The 16701-nt window shown below is 44.5% G+C and overlaps 1 protein-coding gene across 1 annotated transcript in view; it reads left to right on the top strand.

Annotated features, from left to right (window-relative positions):
- Positions 1–16701, top strand: part of LOC121272105 (nuclear receptor ROR-alpha A) — a 301155-nt gene that overhangs the window by 153275 nt on the left and 131179 nt on the right. Inside the window, exons 7-8 of the mRNA XM_041178549.1 lie at positions 1738–1845; positions 9314–9424. Of these exons, the coding sequence (XP_041034483.1) occupies positions 1738–1845; positions 9314–9424 (219 nt within the window). The remainder of the gene's footprint in view (positions 1–1737; positions 1846–9313; positions 9425–16701) is intronic.

Here is a 16701-nt window from a genome sequence, read left to right as displayed (position 1 = left end):
TGTGTTTGTAGGGAAGTGCGTATGTATGTGTTTGGAGGGACGTGTGTGTGTGTGTGTGTTTATGTATGTGTTTGGAGGGACGTGCATGAGTGTGTGTGTGTTTTTGGAGGGACGTGTGTGTTTGTGTGTTTGGAGGGACGTGTGTGTGGTGAGTAAATAGGGTTGGGGTGCAGCTCGCCTGTGATCAAACAGAGTAGCGGAACAGTCCAAAGGGGCTGAATAGCCTCCTTTTGATCCAAGGCTAACCCTTGGATCTAGTGCCGTACTAGGATTAATACTTGCCTACCCCAGCTTTATCCCTCCTGAATATTGTGTAACCAACAATGTTCAGCTCCCAGTTCTATTATTGCCTGCGTTTGCATGAGCACTTTCTGTTTTTTAAAGAAATTCTTCATCCAGTTCCATGATTGATTTGGATTCCTGGGATTTTCATTTTAATGAGAAGCATTTTATGTGCAGCTATACTGAAAGCTATCTGCAAGTCCAAATGAAATATGTCATAGTTTTAGAGTTGACTGTTAGCCAAGGGAGATGGCAGCATAATGGTAATGTCAGTGAGCTACTAATCCAGAGGCCCAGGCTAATCCTCTGGGGTCATGGATTCAAATCCCACCAACAAGCAAATGATTTTGAAACTTGAAATTTTCTGTTAAAGGATGGAATTTAAGCTAAGTTAATAAATCTGAAATTCTGAAGCTGGATACATAGTGAGTAAATGGAGGAATAAATTAAAGTAATGGTGACCATGAGAGTTCTCACTGATTGTCATAAAAACCCCATCTGGTTCACTAATGTCCTTCAGGGAAGGAAATCTGCCATCCTTACCCGGTCTGGCCTACATGTGACTCCAGACCCACAGCAATGTGGTCGCCTCTGAAATGGCCTAGCAAGGGCAATTAGGGATGAGCAACAAATGCTGGCCTTGCAAGTGATGTCCATGTCCCATGAAAGAATAAAGAAACTTCACACTGATTATCCCTGAGTGTCGGCTGTTGTTTTATTGTGTGTACTTTTTCTTACCATTACCCACCCTTTGAACTTGCAGGTCAGACTAGCTCTGTAGATTCTTTTTCTGACCAGGAGGTGGCAGTACACTGCACTCTTTTCTCCACACCAGTATTGTAAACCTGGAATCCCATATGAACTTTACCTGTGACCTCCTGAGGTTTATCATGTTGGACCTTAGCCATGTAAACCTATCTTTATTATTGAGCTGTCACTGTATCTCTCCCATTCTGCAACTTTAGAATTAATTCCATTATTTTGCTTGTTATTAAAGTTTGGTGCATGGGCCTGTAGTTTCTCCTGGAGCTGGGTGAGTTGGGTTGGGTTGGAGTTTGATGTGATGAGGTGGGCTGAGGGAGTTGTGCCCTGTAGATGTTTTATAACCAGCAGTAGACACTTTTATGCAGTACAAGAAAATCTTTCACTATTACCTGTTCTCCGCTTTATTAAGTGAATTACCTATTACCACACAAAGGAATGGGAATTCACAAGCATGGCTGATAGGTTGAAACAACAAACAGTTTTGGGAGTTTAACCCATCGCTCCCAAAGACGTGTCTCTAAGCTGTGCTTTGTGAGCAGTAGAGTGGATTGTTGTGTACAGGTTTCCATATCTCCACTTGTCTTCTGCAGTTTGTGGGGAACACAGAATTAGGATTCTTCCCAGGAGCTGTGGTATATTTTTACAGATATGTTACCAATGCCAATTCTGAATTTGTGACTTTTTCTCCAGGTTCTTTAGAAGTTGTATTTGTCCGAATGTGTCGAGCCTTCGACCCACAGAATAATACGGTTTATTTTGACGGGAAGTATGCTGGTCCAGATATCTTCAAATCATTAGGTAGGGTATAACCGTCTCTTACTCTTCTGGAATAACAAATCACTTTGAGGCAGAGTCATTCAATATCCTAATCCTTTGAGTAGGAATAACTGCACCACAATTGGATTGTTCGAATCACACACAGCAGTTCTGATATTCAGTATTCCTAGTTATTCAAATGTGGATTTACCTGGGATTTAACCTTTGCAGAGCTCAACATTGGGCTTACGCATACACTCCGATCTAAGAACATAAGAAATAGGAGCAGAACTAGACCATTTGGCCCCTCAAGCCTCAAGATAATAGCTGATCATCGAACTCATCTCCACTTTCCCACCCGCTCTCCATACCCCTTGATTCCCTGACAGACCAAAGATCTGTCCATCTCAGCCTTCAATGTATTTAATGATGGAGTATCCACAACTCTCTGTGGGAGGGAAACCCAAAGATTCACATCCCTTTGAGTGGAGAAGTTTCTCCTCATCTCAGTCCTAAAGGAGCGACCTCTTATCCTGGGACTGTGCCCCCATGTTCTAGATTCCCCAGCCAGGAGAAACAACCTCTCAGTGTCTACCCTGTCAAGCCTTCTTCAGAATCATCTTCTTCAATGAGAATGGGAACAGAGAGCCTCCTCCTTTTCTCTTGCCCACATTCTATTCCCTGCTGTACTAGAATGTATAAGCTGAATGGTTGTCCCCTCACTTCTACATTTCATGATTCCTTTTCCTTGTCCAATAACCCCACCAAGACTGTCAGTAAAATGCACAGACCCACCCTCTCCCACCCCAGGCACATGGGGAAGATGGTGGCTGGAGTCACACTGTGACGTGTTGATTCAGATGGGGCTTCCACAGGATCATATTTCCTGAACTGGGAAAAGCCTTATTCATTCACAAGTTAACCCAAGGGGTTGTGATATTGTGTGTGTCTGAAAGCTGTTTTCAGTTCCTTGCCTCAGACGATTATCTCCAATGGTGCAGCCCCCAGTAATCACTGTTTCACTTTCACCCTTCAGACAGCACAATTCTGTAAGAACCAGAAGTGAAAGACATGAGACCTGTCACAATGTGAAAATGCTATTAATATAAACGCAGTTCATCAGGCTCAAGGGAACATCTGTATGTTTAAGTGTATTATGGTGTAACCTTGTAGGAGAGAGGCCACAGTGAGTGCTCGCACGAGCCAATGAATTCTTCTCTCTGACAGTTATGGGTTGAAATGAAAAATGAGCATAACCATTTGAAAAGCAGTTTCCACTGATTTCAAGTTACAGCACAAAGTTATCCTCGCAATCCTAAACAGGCACAAGAACTAAACTCTTACATAACATACTAAGCCCAGGTAGCAAGCTCCATTTCAAAAGTTTGACTGAAGTTTTTAATTTTAAGGTTTGTGTGTGATTGTTTGCTGATGATTGCACAATGTTCAGCACCATTCGCAACTCCTCAGATACTGAAGCAGTCCATGTCCAAATGCAGCAAGACCTGGACAATATCCAGGCTTGGACTGACAAGTGGCAAGTAACATTCACGCCACACAAGTGTCAGGCAATGACCATCTCCAACAAGGTGGAATCTAACCATCACCCCTTGACATTTAATGGCATTACCATCACTAAAATCCCCCACTATCAACATCCTGGGTGTTACCATTGACCAGAAACTGAACTGGACTAGCCATATAAATACTGTGGCTACAAGAGAAGGTCAGAGGCTAGGAATCCTGTGACGAGTAACTCACCTCCTGACTCCCCAAAGCCTGTCAACGATCTACAAGGCACAAGTCAGGAGTGTGATGGAATACTCCCCACTTGCCTGGATGAGTGCAGCTCCAACAACACTCAAGAAACTTGATATCATCCAGGACAAAGCAACCCACTTGATTGGCACCACATCCACAAACATTCACTCCCTCCACCACCGACGCACAGTAGCAGCAGTGTGTACCATGTACAAGATGCACTGCAGGAATTCACCAAGGCTCCTTCAACAGCACCTTCCAAGCCCATGACCTCTACCATCTAGAAGGACAAGGACAGCAGACACATGGGAACATCACCACCTGGAAGTTCCCCTCCAAGTCACTCACCATCCTGACTTGGAAATATATCACCATTCCTTCACTGTCGCTGGGTCAAAATCCTGGAACTCCCTTCCTAACAGCACTGTGGGTGTACCTACACCACATGGACTGCAGTGGTTCAAAAAGGCAGCTCACCACCACCGTCTCAAGGGCAACTAGGGATGGGCAATAAATGCTGGCCCAGCCAGCAACACCCACATCCCATGAATGAACAAAAAGAAGTCATCAATTTTAATTTGTGTAACTCATTAGTTAATCTGGTCACACAGTTTGCTATCTAACTGGCTGTGTGGTAAGTATGGGTGGAATTTTAATGGAACGATTTTGTTTCCAGCTGTGTGCCAGTCTGCGGATCGGGGACTCCGTTGTTGATGAAGCAGACTCTGTGCCCACCTCCAGGTTTCCTGGCCAATTCCAGAATGCGGGTGTGATGATGTCCCACACCTGCCAGTGAAATAATTCCGAATAAGGGGATTGAAGGCCCAGGGATCAGAATGGCTGCATCCTACATTGCACCGGAATGGTCCTGCAGGATAAACAAAGGAACAGAGACATGGGAAAGCCTGCCCTCTGCCTCAACCCAGTCCCCTGACTCTTCCCTGGGGAAGATGCTGGAGGCAGCCAGGGTCTGAAGTGACCCATCGTTTGCCATAGGCAGAAGGAAGAGGCCAGCCCTATAATACAAACTGGCATGGCTGGAAGTTTCAGAGACAATCAGCAGCATGAAAGTGGTCGCTAGAACCTGGATCCAGTACTGCAAGGGGTTTAGTGACCCCATAAGGGCAGCAAAAGTGACTGGTATCCTAGTTTCAACCCCACAACCTGACATCCCCAGCATTCTCCTGCACAACACTCCTCAGAGCAATGCATTCCTTTCTCTTGAGGCATGCCTTCACACCCCAATCTGAACAGCAACTCACATGGCTACCTCTCATCCAATTGACATCTCTCACCCGCCCCTCACAGCCATACTATCATTCAGTCCGCCGCACACAATCCAATTCTCTCACTCAGAACTCTGCTTAATTCCCTCCTTAGAGGAGGAGAGAGCGCACAACCCCGGGGGGAGGCAGAGAACCAGAGGTGCCATGCCATTGTAGCCAACCTGACTGGTGCAGAGCTGGAGGCGTTGGAGGTCAGGAGGGCGCAGAGTCCATGTACGTAGGCAATGGAGAGATGGGGCTCTCCCATATACCTAGTGACAGAATGAGATATCACACTACCACTTAGCATACAACAGTCTCTTATGTTCAAGCGGCGGTAGATGGGACGCAGATTTCAGGTTACTATCAGACCTTATGATCTTATTAAATGGCGGAGCAGGCTTGAGGGGCTGAATGGCCTACTCCTGCTCCTTGTTCACATACTTGCAACTGCTGTCACCACTAACTGAAATGTCAAGACCTGCACAATATAACCTTTGAACCCTTGCCCCATGTCAGTTTGAATCCATGTTTTTCACCTTTCACAGGTCCTGGAAGGGTGACAGAGGAGCAGGGGGAGACCTCAGGGGACAGCGCACAGTCCGAGGAAGCACCAGTACAGCACTCATGCACACCTTCCACCAGTGGAGCTGCACACCTCACTGGGAACTTTAGTAGAAATAGTTCAATTGTCACACGGTGAGACGCACATCATACATGAGCAGAAGTAGGTGCTGGAGACAGGGAGCACAGTGGACAGTACCCTTCAGAGGGTGCAGGATAGTGCAAAGGCTGTAAGCCCTGACCACATCCTGGCAATAGTACTGAAGGCTTGTACTCCAGAACTTGCCGTGCCCCTAGCCAAGCTGTTCCAGTACAGCTACAACACTGGCATCTACCCAGCTATGTGGAAAATTGCCCAGGTATGTCCTGTCCACAGAAAGCAGGACAAATCCAACCTGGTCAATTATCAGTCTACTCTCGATCATCAGCAAAGTGATGGAAGGTGCTAGCAAGTGGCACTTACACAGCAACAACCTGCTCACCCTGTACGTGTGAACAGATATACATGGATAGAAAGCTTGAGGACATCTGAGCTGCAGAGCTGTGTCCTGCTCCAGGTCAAAGTGAAACAGGCCGGAACACATGACACACTTCCCTTAAAGTGATGACATGCTGCTATCCTTTAAAGACATTTACAACAATGTCACCAGCAGATCCCTGGAAGGAGCTGGAGGTGAAGAAACTCAGGGTTGTATTGGCCTTGATGGCCACTGGCAAAGCATTGCCACTTGCTGTAGGATGTTGCAGATGTCAACACTGAAAGACTGAGACTCCTGAGGCACTGGTACTCCATCATATTGAGGAAGCTGATCCTCTGCCTGCCTACCCTGTTCTGGGGTATTACCTGCTTTGCGCTGCAGCTCTGTGGAGCAGCATGTAGCTGCAGAGAAGGCAATCGTTGCTGCTGTTGTCCCTCCCAGCGGCATTGACGTTGGTGTGGCTGCGCCTCATGTTCCTCTTCAGAGTCCATGCTGTTGCTGCAGAAGCTGCTCCCATGCTGCAGTGAAATCTGACAACTGGGAAGTGCAGATCAAAGTGGACTGGTAGGGAATAACTTCAAGTCCTGTGCTCACAAACCTCTCACATAGAAAGGACAACAGCTATCCTGTTTCAAACTTTAAAGGCTTTCCAGCCTGTCAGTTACATTGATCAATGACTCTGTGCTGTCACCTCACCGAACCTAGCAAGCTCCACGCCCCTGGTGAACCCTGTGTGCTGGCTGTCAAGGCTAGAATTCTGGGTTAAAGGCACAATTAATTGCATATTTTAATGACTGACCCAACATGAGTGATCCCGCTCACCTCCAAAAAAAGCCCTGGAAAGTGCCAGAAGTGGGTGAGATCATGTTGGGTTTCCAAAATGCTGACAATTTTTGGGGATTTAACCCATTCACTCCATACTGTCACATCTGAACCGCTCCCCCTTGGCAGTTAAAATTCTGCCTTGTATCTCAGCAGTTAAAACTATAACTCAACCCAGTCCAAATATGGGAGCAAGGCTTCGCCGGACACAATCCAAGTTATACACTAAGATTTTCATTCTTTCACAGGGTGTGGGTGTCGCTGGCTAGGCCAGCATTTGTTACCCATACCTAATTGTCCTTCAGAAGGTGATGGTGAGCTGCCTTCTTTAACCGCTGCAGTCCATGTGGTGTAGGTACACCCACAGTGCTGTTAGGGAGGGAGTTCCAGGATTTTGACCCAGTGACGGTGAAGGAACGGCGATATATTTCCAAGTCAGGATGGTGAGTGGCTTGGAGGGGAACTTCCAGGTGGTGGTGTTCCCATTTGTCTGATAACCTTGTCCTTCTAGGTGGTAGAGGTCATGGGTTTTGGAAGGTGCTGTTGAAGGAGCCTTGGTGAATTCCTGCAGTGCATCTTGTGTTATTTGCCACTTATCAGCCCAACCCTGAATGTTGTCCAGGTCTTGCTGAATATGGAGATGGACTGCTTCAGTATCTGAGGAGTGTCTGTTTGTTAGATTGATGCTCACTCTATACGTATTAGGCCTGATCTTGATCGCTATCTCACAATGCACGTCAATCTTTTAGACTTTACCCTACATCCTTTCGCTGTAAATGTTCCAGGCTGTAACTTGCTGGCAGTGAGAACTGATAGTGTGCAGAGGGCAAAGGGGCATCAGGAACCTCCCTGAATGATGGGATCAACAGTCGCCTTAACCAATGAGATTAAAGTATTGAGAAAGGAACAGAGTTCCTAAAAAAAAAGGAACAGTGTTCCTGAAAAACTGTGTACTAAATAGAAACACGCTAAACGAAAATCGATTTCCCAGAAGAATACATGACATTAGGGTGGGTTAGGTTCCTGACCTGTAATCTTTAATTTGAACCTTTGAACCTTTGAACCTACCTGGCCCAAAAACCCTCTTTCTAACTCTTACTAACTCTTTCTATTTACCTCCCACTCATCACTTCCGTCCCCTGACACCGCCGCTCGCTGCCTCTCCCGATCTTCCAGCCCACTGTTTCCTGCCATCTGTGCCATTCCCTGCCTCCCTCTCATTGCCTCTCCTGAGCCCTTACTCACAGCAAAGCTTGGGAGAATTGGGGGGGTGAAGCAGAAAACAAAGAGAGGCCAGGATTGGGAAAGACAGAATATTTCTTAAATGGTGAGAGGTTGGGAAGAGTTGTGCCCAAAGGGACCTGGGTGTCCTTGTTCATGAGTCACTAAAAGTTAGTTTCGAAATGCAGCAAGCAATTAGGAAGGCAAATGGTATGTTGGCCTTCATCGTGAGGGGATTTGAGTAGAGGAGTAAAGCTGTCTTGCTGCAATTCTATAGAACCTTAGTGAGTCTGCACCTGGAGTATTGTGCACAGTTTTGGTCTCCTTATCCAAGGAAGAATATACTTGCCATAGAGGGAATTCAGTGGAAGTTCACTGGACTAATTCCTGGGATAGCAGGATTGTCTAATGAGGAGAGACTGGGTCTGTATTCTCTAGAATTTCATAGAATGAGAGGTGATCTCATTGAAACTTACAAAGTTCTTCAATGGGCACAACAGGCTGGATGTAGATAGGATGTTTCCCCTGACTTGTGAGTCTAAAACCAGGGGACACAGTCTCAGAATAAGGAGTAGGCCATTTAGGACTGAGATGAGGAGGAATTTCTTCACTCAGAGGGCAGTGAATTGTTGGAATTCTCTACCTCAGAGAGCTGTGGAAGCGCAATCACCGAAAATGTTCCAAACAGAAATTGATAGATTTCTGGATACTACTGACATCAAGGGATATGGAGATAGTGTGGGAAAGTGGCATTGAGGTAGATGATCATCCATGATCAAATTGAATGGTGGAGCAGACTCAATGGGCCGAATGGCCTTCTCCTATGCTCCTACATGAAGGTAAATTAAGAAAAAAAAGTTTAAAATTTAACATTTTCAAAATCCCCAAAACCAAAATACTGACTGAAAGAATGCAATTGTTACTTTTCTGCATCATAGAGTTTGCTTGGCATTGCGCTAACAATTATCACACTCTTAAAAAAACACTTACGCCATTAAGTTCCAGATTTAACTTTCTACGATGCGTTTAAAGGGCAAATAATGTTAACAAAAAGGGGAAGGCTGAGCATGAGATGTCGGAAGGAGCAGCAGAAACTGACCATCAGGTCCTGGGGAGTCAGAATGAGTTTCAGATTTTCCGACGAACACACTGTTATTATTCCAGCCTGCTGGGCTCAGCATGAATGTAAATGTTTAATGAACTATTATGTGGTTTGAAGCAGGCTTTCCGCTCATTGGACAGCCTCCAAATCTTTTAACGGTATGAGTTATGAATTATATGTTGAATTATATGCTCAAACATTTGCATCAATCTATAAGTACCAGCAAACTGGTCGATTTGGGACAAAATGTGATTTGCCAAGTGTTTTAATTGTTTGGCCATCCCTTCTTCTGACAGGTTGTGATGACTTGATCAACTCCATCTTTGAATTTGGTAAAAGTATGTGCGCATTGCACCTAGTGGAGGATGAGATTGCCTTGTTTTCTGCATATGTGCTGATTTCTGCAGGTGAGCTCCACAGTAAACTCTCATTGAATGACTTTTCTCAGCCAGTCATTTAACCTAGTTTATTCTCTGCCGCCCATCATCCTTCATGCTTTGTGGAATGTTCAGTGGTTCAATTGATCTGTGTTTGATTGTGTAAGTCTGTTTACTTTTGATGCTCACTGTGCTTGACTGGTTACGCCTGGGTGTGAACACAGAGAAAAGTGAACAAACTGTAGAAAAAGCTAGAAGACCTGGAAGCATGGAGTAGACATTTTGAAGCACTGTAAATAAAACTTGTCACACACGTAGAAACTAGTGTCATCTCTACTAAGTTCTGAGATAAAAAAATATACAACACTTTGCTTGTCAAATGTGACTCTGTAAATTTTTGCAAGGGTCAAATGCTGACCAGATGTTCCAGTGAGATAGACACTGCCTATTCACGGCTATTCTGACTATTGGGCACTCCTCCTCTCAAGTGCTGGAGAACCAGCGCTGCCACCATGGTGTAGTAGCTTCTGTTCCTGGTTTTCTAAAAACACAATTATTCACCTGAAACAGGTAGCTGAATATCCTAACCAGAAGGGAGGGTATGGGTGGGCATAGGACTCACAGGGCCACACTTCCACCATCTGCACACCTTTCTCCTCTTTCTCCATGTGATGCACACTTGAGATGACCAGCATCTAGCTCTCAAGATTCGTAGTGTTTTGACACAAAACTTTGACGGTTTTAACAGCAACACTCCCACCTTTAAGGTGGTAAATCATCCCAGGGGTCTTTCCAAGGAACATTATTAAACAAAATCTGTTCAACAAAACAAAACTATTAAACAAAGCTGAAAGGCATAATGAGATATTACAACAGGCAACTAAAAGTTTGGTCAAAGACATAGGTTTTAAGTAGCATCTTGAAAGGAGGGTACAGAGATAGAGAGTTGAGAGTTTTAGCAAGGAAATTCCCTGAATTTAAGGCCTGGGCAGCTGAAAGTGTAGCCACCAACAGGGGAGGGGTGAAAGTTGGGGATGCACAAAAGGCCAGAATTGAGGCTAACATTGGAGAAGCCCAGCAATATCAGCAAGTTGTGTGGGGTGGAGGAGGTTACAGAGAAATGGAGGAGATAGGCCACAGATGGATTTGAAAACAAGATTGAGAATTTTAAAATCAAGTCATTGCTTGACTGAGAGGAGCGAGCGCAAAGTGATCTGGTTGCTTCATTAGCAGGCAACTAAAGTGAAGAATTTGGTGCAGGTGGGGAAGGAGGTGCTGTATTTTATGTTTTTATTCATGATGAGTATTTTCTTTTGATCTCTAAGCTAGGAAAATGTAACTTGCTGTTATTTTACCAAATTAGTAACTTAAACAAGGTAAACTAATTGATGAGTAAAATTATAATATTTGATATTTTTTAAGTATTAAGTAATCCAATAAATAAGGTGAAACAGACATGGCAGGGATGGTGATGTATTGTGACTGCAGAATGTGGGTATGTGTGTGGTCAGCTTTACAATCCTGGACATCCCACACCTGCCCTAAGTGTCTACAGCTCAAGTACCTTCGGCTCAGAGCTGCTGAACTAGAATCTGAGCTGCAGGCTCTGTGGAGCATCAGGGCAGGGAGGGCTACCTGGACACTGTTCCAGGAGATTGTCATCCCTCAGGTTAGACCAAACATTAGAGTCAGACAATGCTCAGGGAGTCAGGCAGGGATGTGGAACCAGCATGGCCAACTGGTAGAAGGCACTTATTACCTGTGTGGATGAGAACAAGGACCATAGAGTGAAGGAGCAAACTGACCATGGTACCTTGGTGCAGGAAGCCATTCAAGTTAAGGGAGTGAAAGTGGAAGTGGTAGTAATGCAGAGAGTATAGTTATGGGAGTGAATACTGTTCTCCACAGGCATGACCGATAGCTTCAAAGATTGTGTTACCTGCCCAGTGCTAGGGTTAATGACACCTCGACGAGGCTGGAGGTGAACTTGGAATGGGAGGGGGGAGGATCCAGTCGTCATGGTCCATGTACGAACCAATGACAGATAAAACGAGTGATATTTTGCCGAGAGAATTTGAGGATTAGGCTCCAAATTATACAGTAAAACCTCACAAGTAATAATCTCTCGATTGTTACCTGAGCCGCATGCCAGTAGGTATAGGGATAAACAGATTTGAAAGTTAAATGTGTGGGTGAAGACAGGGTGTGGAAGGCAGTGGTTTCAATTCATGGGTCACTGGCATCAGTACTGGGGAAAGAGAGAACTGTTCCTGTTCCTGTTGCAATATGTCTTAAAGGGATATCAGCATGACATCACTAGAAGGGAAGTGTGTCATGTGATCCAGTCTTTAGTTTCACTTTTGCTTTAAGCAGCAGAGCACTCAACAGCTCCTGGTGCTCCAAGCTTTACAACAACGTACGACTGTTCTCATGTGCCTAGTCTTAATAAATAAACCCACAACATGTTTACCCAATCCCGAAAAATGATTGGTGCCTTGTGTCTTATACAATAAATAAGCTCAAGGACTTATATCCTTATAATAACATGACAGTTCCTTCGAGAGGCATTGGAGGAGGATGAGGTGGTCAACTGTGTCAAAGGCTGCAGACAGGTCGAGAAGGACGAGGAGGGTAAGTTTACCCTGGTCACAATCACATAGGAGGCCGTTGGTGATGTACATAACAAGTTCTTTGCTACTGTGGCAGGGGCTAGGCTACCTTAGGGTAGAGCTGCTTGAGCTGAGACTGGTGAAGGTGGGCTGGATGCTCAGTGCTGTGGCTGGGTGTGGGCTGGGTACAGGCTGGTGTAAGGGGGTTAGAATCGGCGCTTGGGATAGTCTGGCAGTAGTGAGGGAGTCAGGAGAGCGGCTGGGAGGGTAGTCAGGGAGGTGGGGCGTGGGTGTTTAGTCATGGTTTCGGGAGAGTAGTCGAGGGGGGTGGAAGTAGGCAAGGGGGTAGGGCATTAGTTGGGGACTCAGGAGGATAATCAGGGGGGTTGGGGGGTGTGTTGGGGGGATGGGGGGTGGAGGGGGAGTTGTAGTGCAGTCGGTGGGCATGGTTGTTACCCTATAGTTACCCAGGAGTTATGAGTGGTTTTCATTCTTCTAACTTTTCATGGGTAATTATTCTGTTAAGACAGTCAGAACAATCCGAATTCTCTGATTTAAATCGGAATGTCACATGGTTCCCAGTGCAGGGTAGTTGCCTATCGGAATTTTGAACTTCCCAGGCAATTCCCAGTGTCTCCTTTGGGGTGCATCCAGGGTACAACCCCCCCCCCCCACCTCCAGAGATTGGGAGCTATGGGCTTATATGTTTGGTGCCAGTGTAATAAAGAGTCACTGAACTGGAATCTTCATGTGTCCAGTATGCCTTCACCTGTGTTCCATAGGGAACAGTAGGAAATCTCTACTAACTGCTCTCACAAGTCCCACCGGGTACCTGAATCTTCTGTGGTCCATGCAATCATACAACCATACAAATTAGGAGCAGGAGTAGGCCACTCGGCCCCTCGAGACTGCTCCGTCATTCAATAAGATCATGGGTGATCTGAATGTAACCTCACGCCTATATTACCACCTACCCCCAATAACCTTTCACCCCCTTGTTAATCAAGAATCTATCCACCTCTGCCTTAAAAATATTCAAAGTCTCTGCTTCCACCGCCTTTTCAAGATGAGAGTTCCAAAGACTTTCAACCCTCAGAGAAAAAAAAACTCGACTCATCTCTGTCTTAAATGGGCGCCCCCTTATTTTTAAACCCTAGTTCTAGATTCTCCCACAAGAGGAAACATCCACTCCACATTCACCCTGTCAAGTCCCCTCAGGATCTTATATGGTTCAATTAAGTCGCCTTTTATTCTTCTAAACTCCAGTGGATACAAGCTTAACCTGTCCAACCTTTCCACATAAGACAACCCGCCCATTCCTGGTATTAGTTTAATAAACATTCTCTGAACTGCTTCTAACACATTTACATCTTTTTTTAAATAAGGAGACCAGTACTGTACACAATTCTCCAGATGTAGTTTCACCAATGCCTTGTACAACTGAAGCATAGCCTCCCTCCTTTTGTATTCAATTCCCCCTCACAATAAATGATAACAGTCTATTAGCTTTCCTAATTACTTGCTGTACCTGCACAATAACCTTTTGCGCTGAATCTCAGAGCTCTGCAATCTCTCACCATTTAGATAACAAGCTTCTTTTTCATTCTTTCTGCCAAAATGAACAATTTCACGTTTGCCCACTTTATACTCCATTTACCAGGTCTCTGTCCACTCACTGGACCTATCACTTTGTAACCTCCTTACATCCTATTCACAATTTACTTTCCTACCTAACTTTGGGTCATCAGCAATTTAGCCACCATTCCTTTGGCCCCTTCTTTCAAGTCATTTATTTAAATTGTAAAAGGCTGAGGGCCTAGCATTGATCCCTGTGCCACACCACTCGTCACATCCTGCCAAGCAGAAAAAGACCCATTTATGCTAACTCTCTGCTTCCTGTTAGCTAGCCAATCTTCTATCCATGCAAATTTGTTACCCACTACACCATGAGCTCTATTTTCTGCAATAACCTTTGCTGTGGCTGTGATGAATGTCACTTCTTAATGTATGGCAAGCTCGGGGGAATAAATTCTATGGGGGGGGTTGACTAGGAAAAAATGGCTGTATGATAGGCTGGCTATATAAAAACAACCACAGAAGCTCTCATGTAAATAAAGTTTGTTTTGTTTGACTAAGCAGCCTCCCAGAGCATGGCACTTTATCAAATGCCTTCTGGAAATCTAAGAACAGTACATCCACAGGTTCGCCTTTATTCACAGCACATGTGACTTCTTCAAAGAACTCCAATAAGTTGGTTAAACATGATTTCCCTTTCACAAAACCATGTTGACTCTGCCTGATTGCATTGAATTTTTCTAAGTGCCCTGCTATAACATCTTTAATAATTACTTCTAACATTTTCCCTATAGCTTCCTGCTTTCTGCCTCCTTCCCTTTTTGAATAAAGGAATTGTGTTTGCTCATTTCCAATCTAATAGAACCTTCCCAGGATCTAGGGAATTTTGGAAAATTAAAACCAGTGCATCAACTATCTCACTGGCCACTTCTTTCAAGACCTGAGGGTGAAGTCCATCCGGACCTGGAGATCTGTCAGTCCGCAGCCCCAACAATTCGCTCAGTACCATTTCCCTGGTGATTGTAATTTTCCCCCTCCCTCCCTTCCATTTCCTGATTTACAGCTACTTCCAGGATGTTACTTGTGTTCTCTATGGTGAAGATCAAAGCAAAATACCCGTTTAATTCGTCCACCATCTCCCTATTTTCCATTATCAATTCTCCAGATGCACTCTCTATAGGACCACCGCTCACTTTGTTAACTCTTTTCTTATTTAAGTATCTTTAGAAACTCTTACTAGCCATTTTTTTATAGTTAGCTTTCTCTCATACTCTAATTTTTCCATCCTTAGTAATCTTTTTGTCATTCTTTGCTGTTCTTTATATTCTTTCCAATCTTCTGACCTGCCACCTGTCTTTGTGTAATTATATAATTTTTCTTTAAGTTTGATTCTGCCTTTAACGTTTTTAGTTAATCACCGGATGGTGGGTCCTCCTCTTGGAATTTTTGTTTCTCATTAGAATGTATATATTCTGCGTATTCTGAAATATCGTTTTAAATGTTTACCACCGAACTTCTATTGACAAATCCCTTAACTCATTTGCCAGTTCACTTTAGCTAGCTCTGCTTTCATGTCCTCATAATTGCCCTTATTTATAAAATACTAGCCTTGGACTCACTCGTTTCTCATTTCTCCCTCAAAATGAATGTAAAATTCCATCATATTGTGATCACTGCTACCTTTGGGTGCCTTTACTAGGAGGTTATCAATTAACCCTATCTTGTTGCTCAGTACCATGGTCTAGTATAGTCTGTTTTCTGTTGGCTCCAGAACGTGCTGTGAGAAGAAACTATCCCAAAAACATTCTATGAACTCCTCATCTAGCCTTCCTTTATCCATCAGATTTTTCAGTTTATATGTAGATTAATCATTGTTTAATCATTGCTGTACCTTTCTGGCAAACTCCCATTATCTCTTCTTTTATACTCTGCCCTCCTGTGTAGTTACAATTAGGGGCCTGTACACCATTCTCACAAGTGACTTCTTGCCTTTATCATTCCTCATCTCAATCCAAACCGCTTCTACATCCTGGTTTCCTGAACTTAGGTCATCCCTCTCTATTGTGCTATTCCCATCAGTAACTAACAGAGCCACCCCTACACCTTTACCTAACTTCCTGTCCTTCCTAAATGTCACGTACCCTTCAATATTCAGATCCCAATCTATGTCACCTGTAGCCATGTCTCTGTAATGGTTATCAGATTGTACTTATTTATTTCTATTTGTGCTTTCAGTTCATCTGTTTTGTTTCAAATGCCATGTGCATTTAGATACAGAGCCTTTAGTTTTGTGCTTTTATTATTTTGGTAGTGTCTAGCCTTTTTGCTGATTCCATCTTAGATTTGTACTCTCTGTCTCTTCCTATCACACTTTGTTTATCATTTCCCATATTAATACCTGTCTCTCTTGCCTTGTCTCTACACTTTGTTTTACCACACCTTCCTAAATTTGATCCCTTGCTCCCACTATTCAGTTTAAATTCCCCTCTACTTCCCTAGTTAGGCTGCTTGCAAGGACACCAGCCCCAGCACGGTTCAGATGTAGACCGTCCCAATGGTGCAGATCCCACTTTCCCCAATACTGGTGCTAGTGCCCCACAAGCTGGAACCCAGCTCTCCCACACCAGCCTTTGGGCCATGCATTCATTCCTCTGATCTTATTTGTCCTATACCGATTTGCATGTGACTCAGGTAATAATCCAGGAATTATTACCTTTGATGTTCTGCTTCTTAATTTGGTGCCTAGCTCATCATACTGACTATGCAGAGCCTCCTTCCTCATCCTGCCAATGCCATTGGTACCTACTTGGACCATGACAACTGGATCCTCCCCCTCCCACTGCAAGTTCCTCTCCAGCCCTGAGCAAATGCCCCGAACCCTGGCACTGGGCAGGTAACAATGCTGTCAGAACTCTCGCTCTTTGCTGCAGAGAACAGTGTCAATCCCCTTACTATCCTGTCGCCTAATACCACCATGTTCCTTTGTGCTCCCCCCACTTGGATGGTTTCCTGTCCCACGGTGCCATGGTCAGTTTGTTCATCCACCCTGCAGCCCCCACTCTCATGCAAATAAGCTGAGAGAACCTCAAACCTGTTGGACAATTGCACAGGCTCACACTCCTG

The sequence above is a fragment of the Carcharodon carcharias genome, chromosome 32 (genome assembly GCF_017639515.1).
Source record: "Carcharodon carcharias isolate sCarCar2 chromosome 32, sCarCar2.pri, whole genome shotgun sequence".
NCBI classification, from domain to species: Eukaryota; Metazoa; Chordata; class Chondrichthyes; order Lamniformes; family Lamnidae; genus Carcharodon; species Carcharodon carcharias.
Note: the sequence above shows the minus strand (reverse complement) of the source record. Positions and strands in the feature narration are given on the sequence as shown.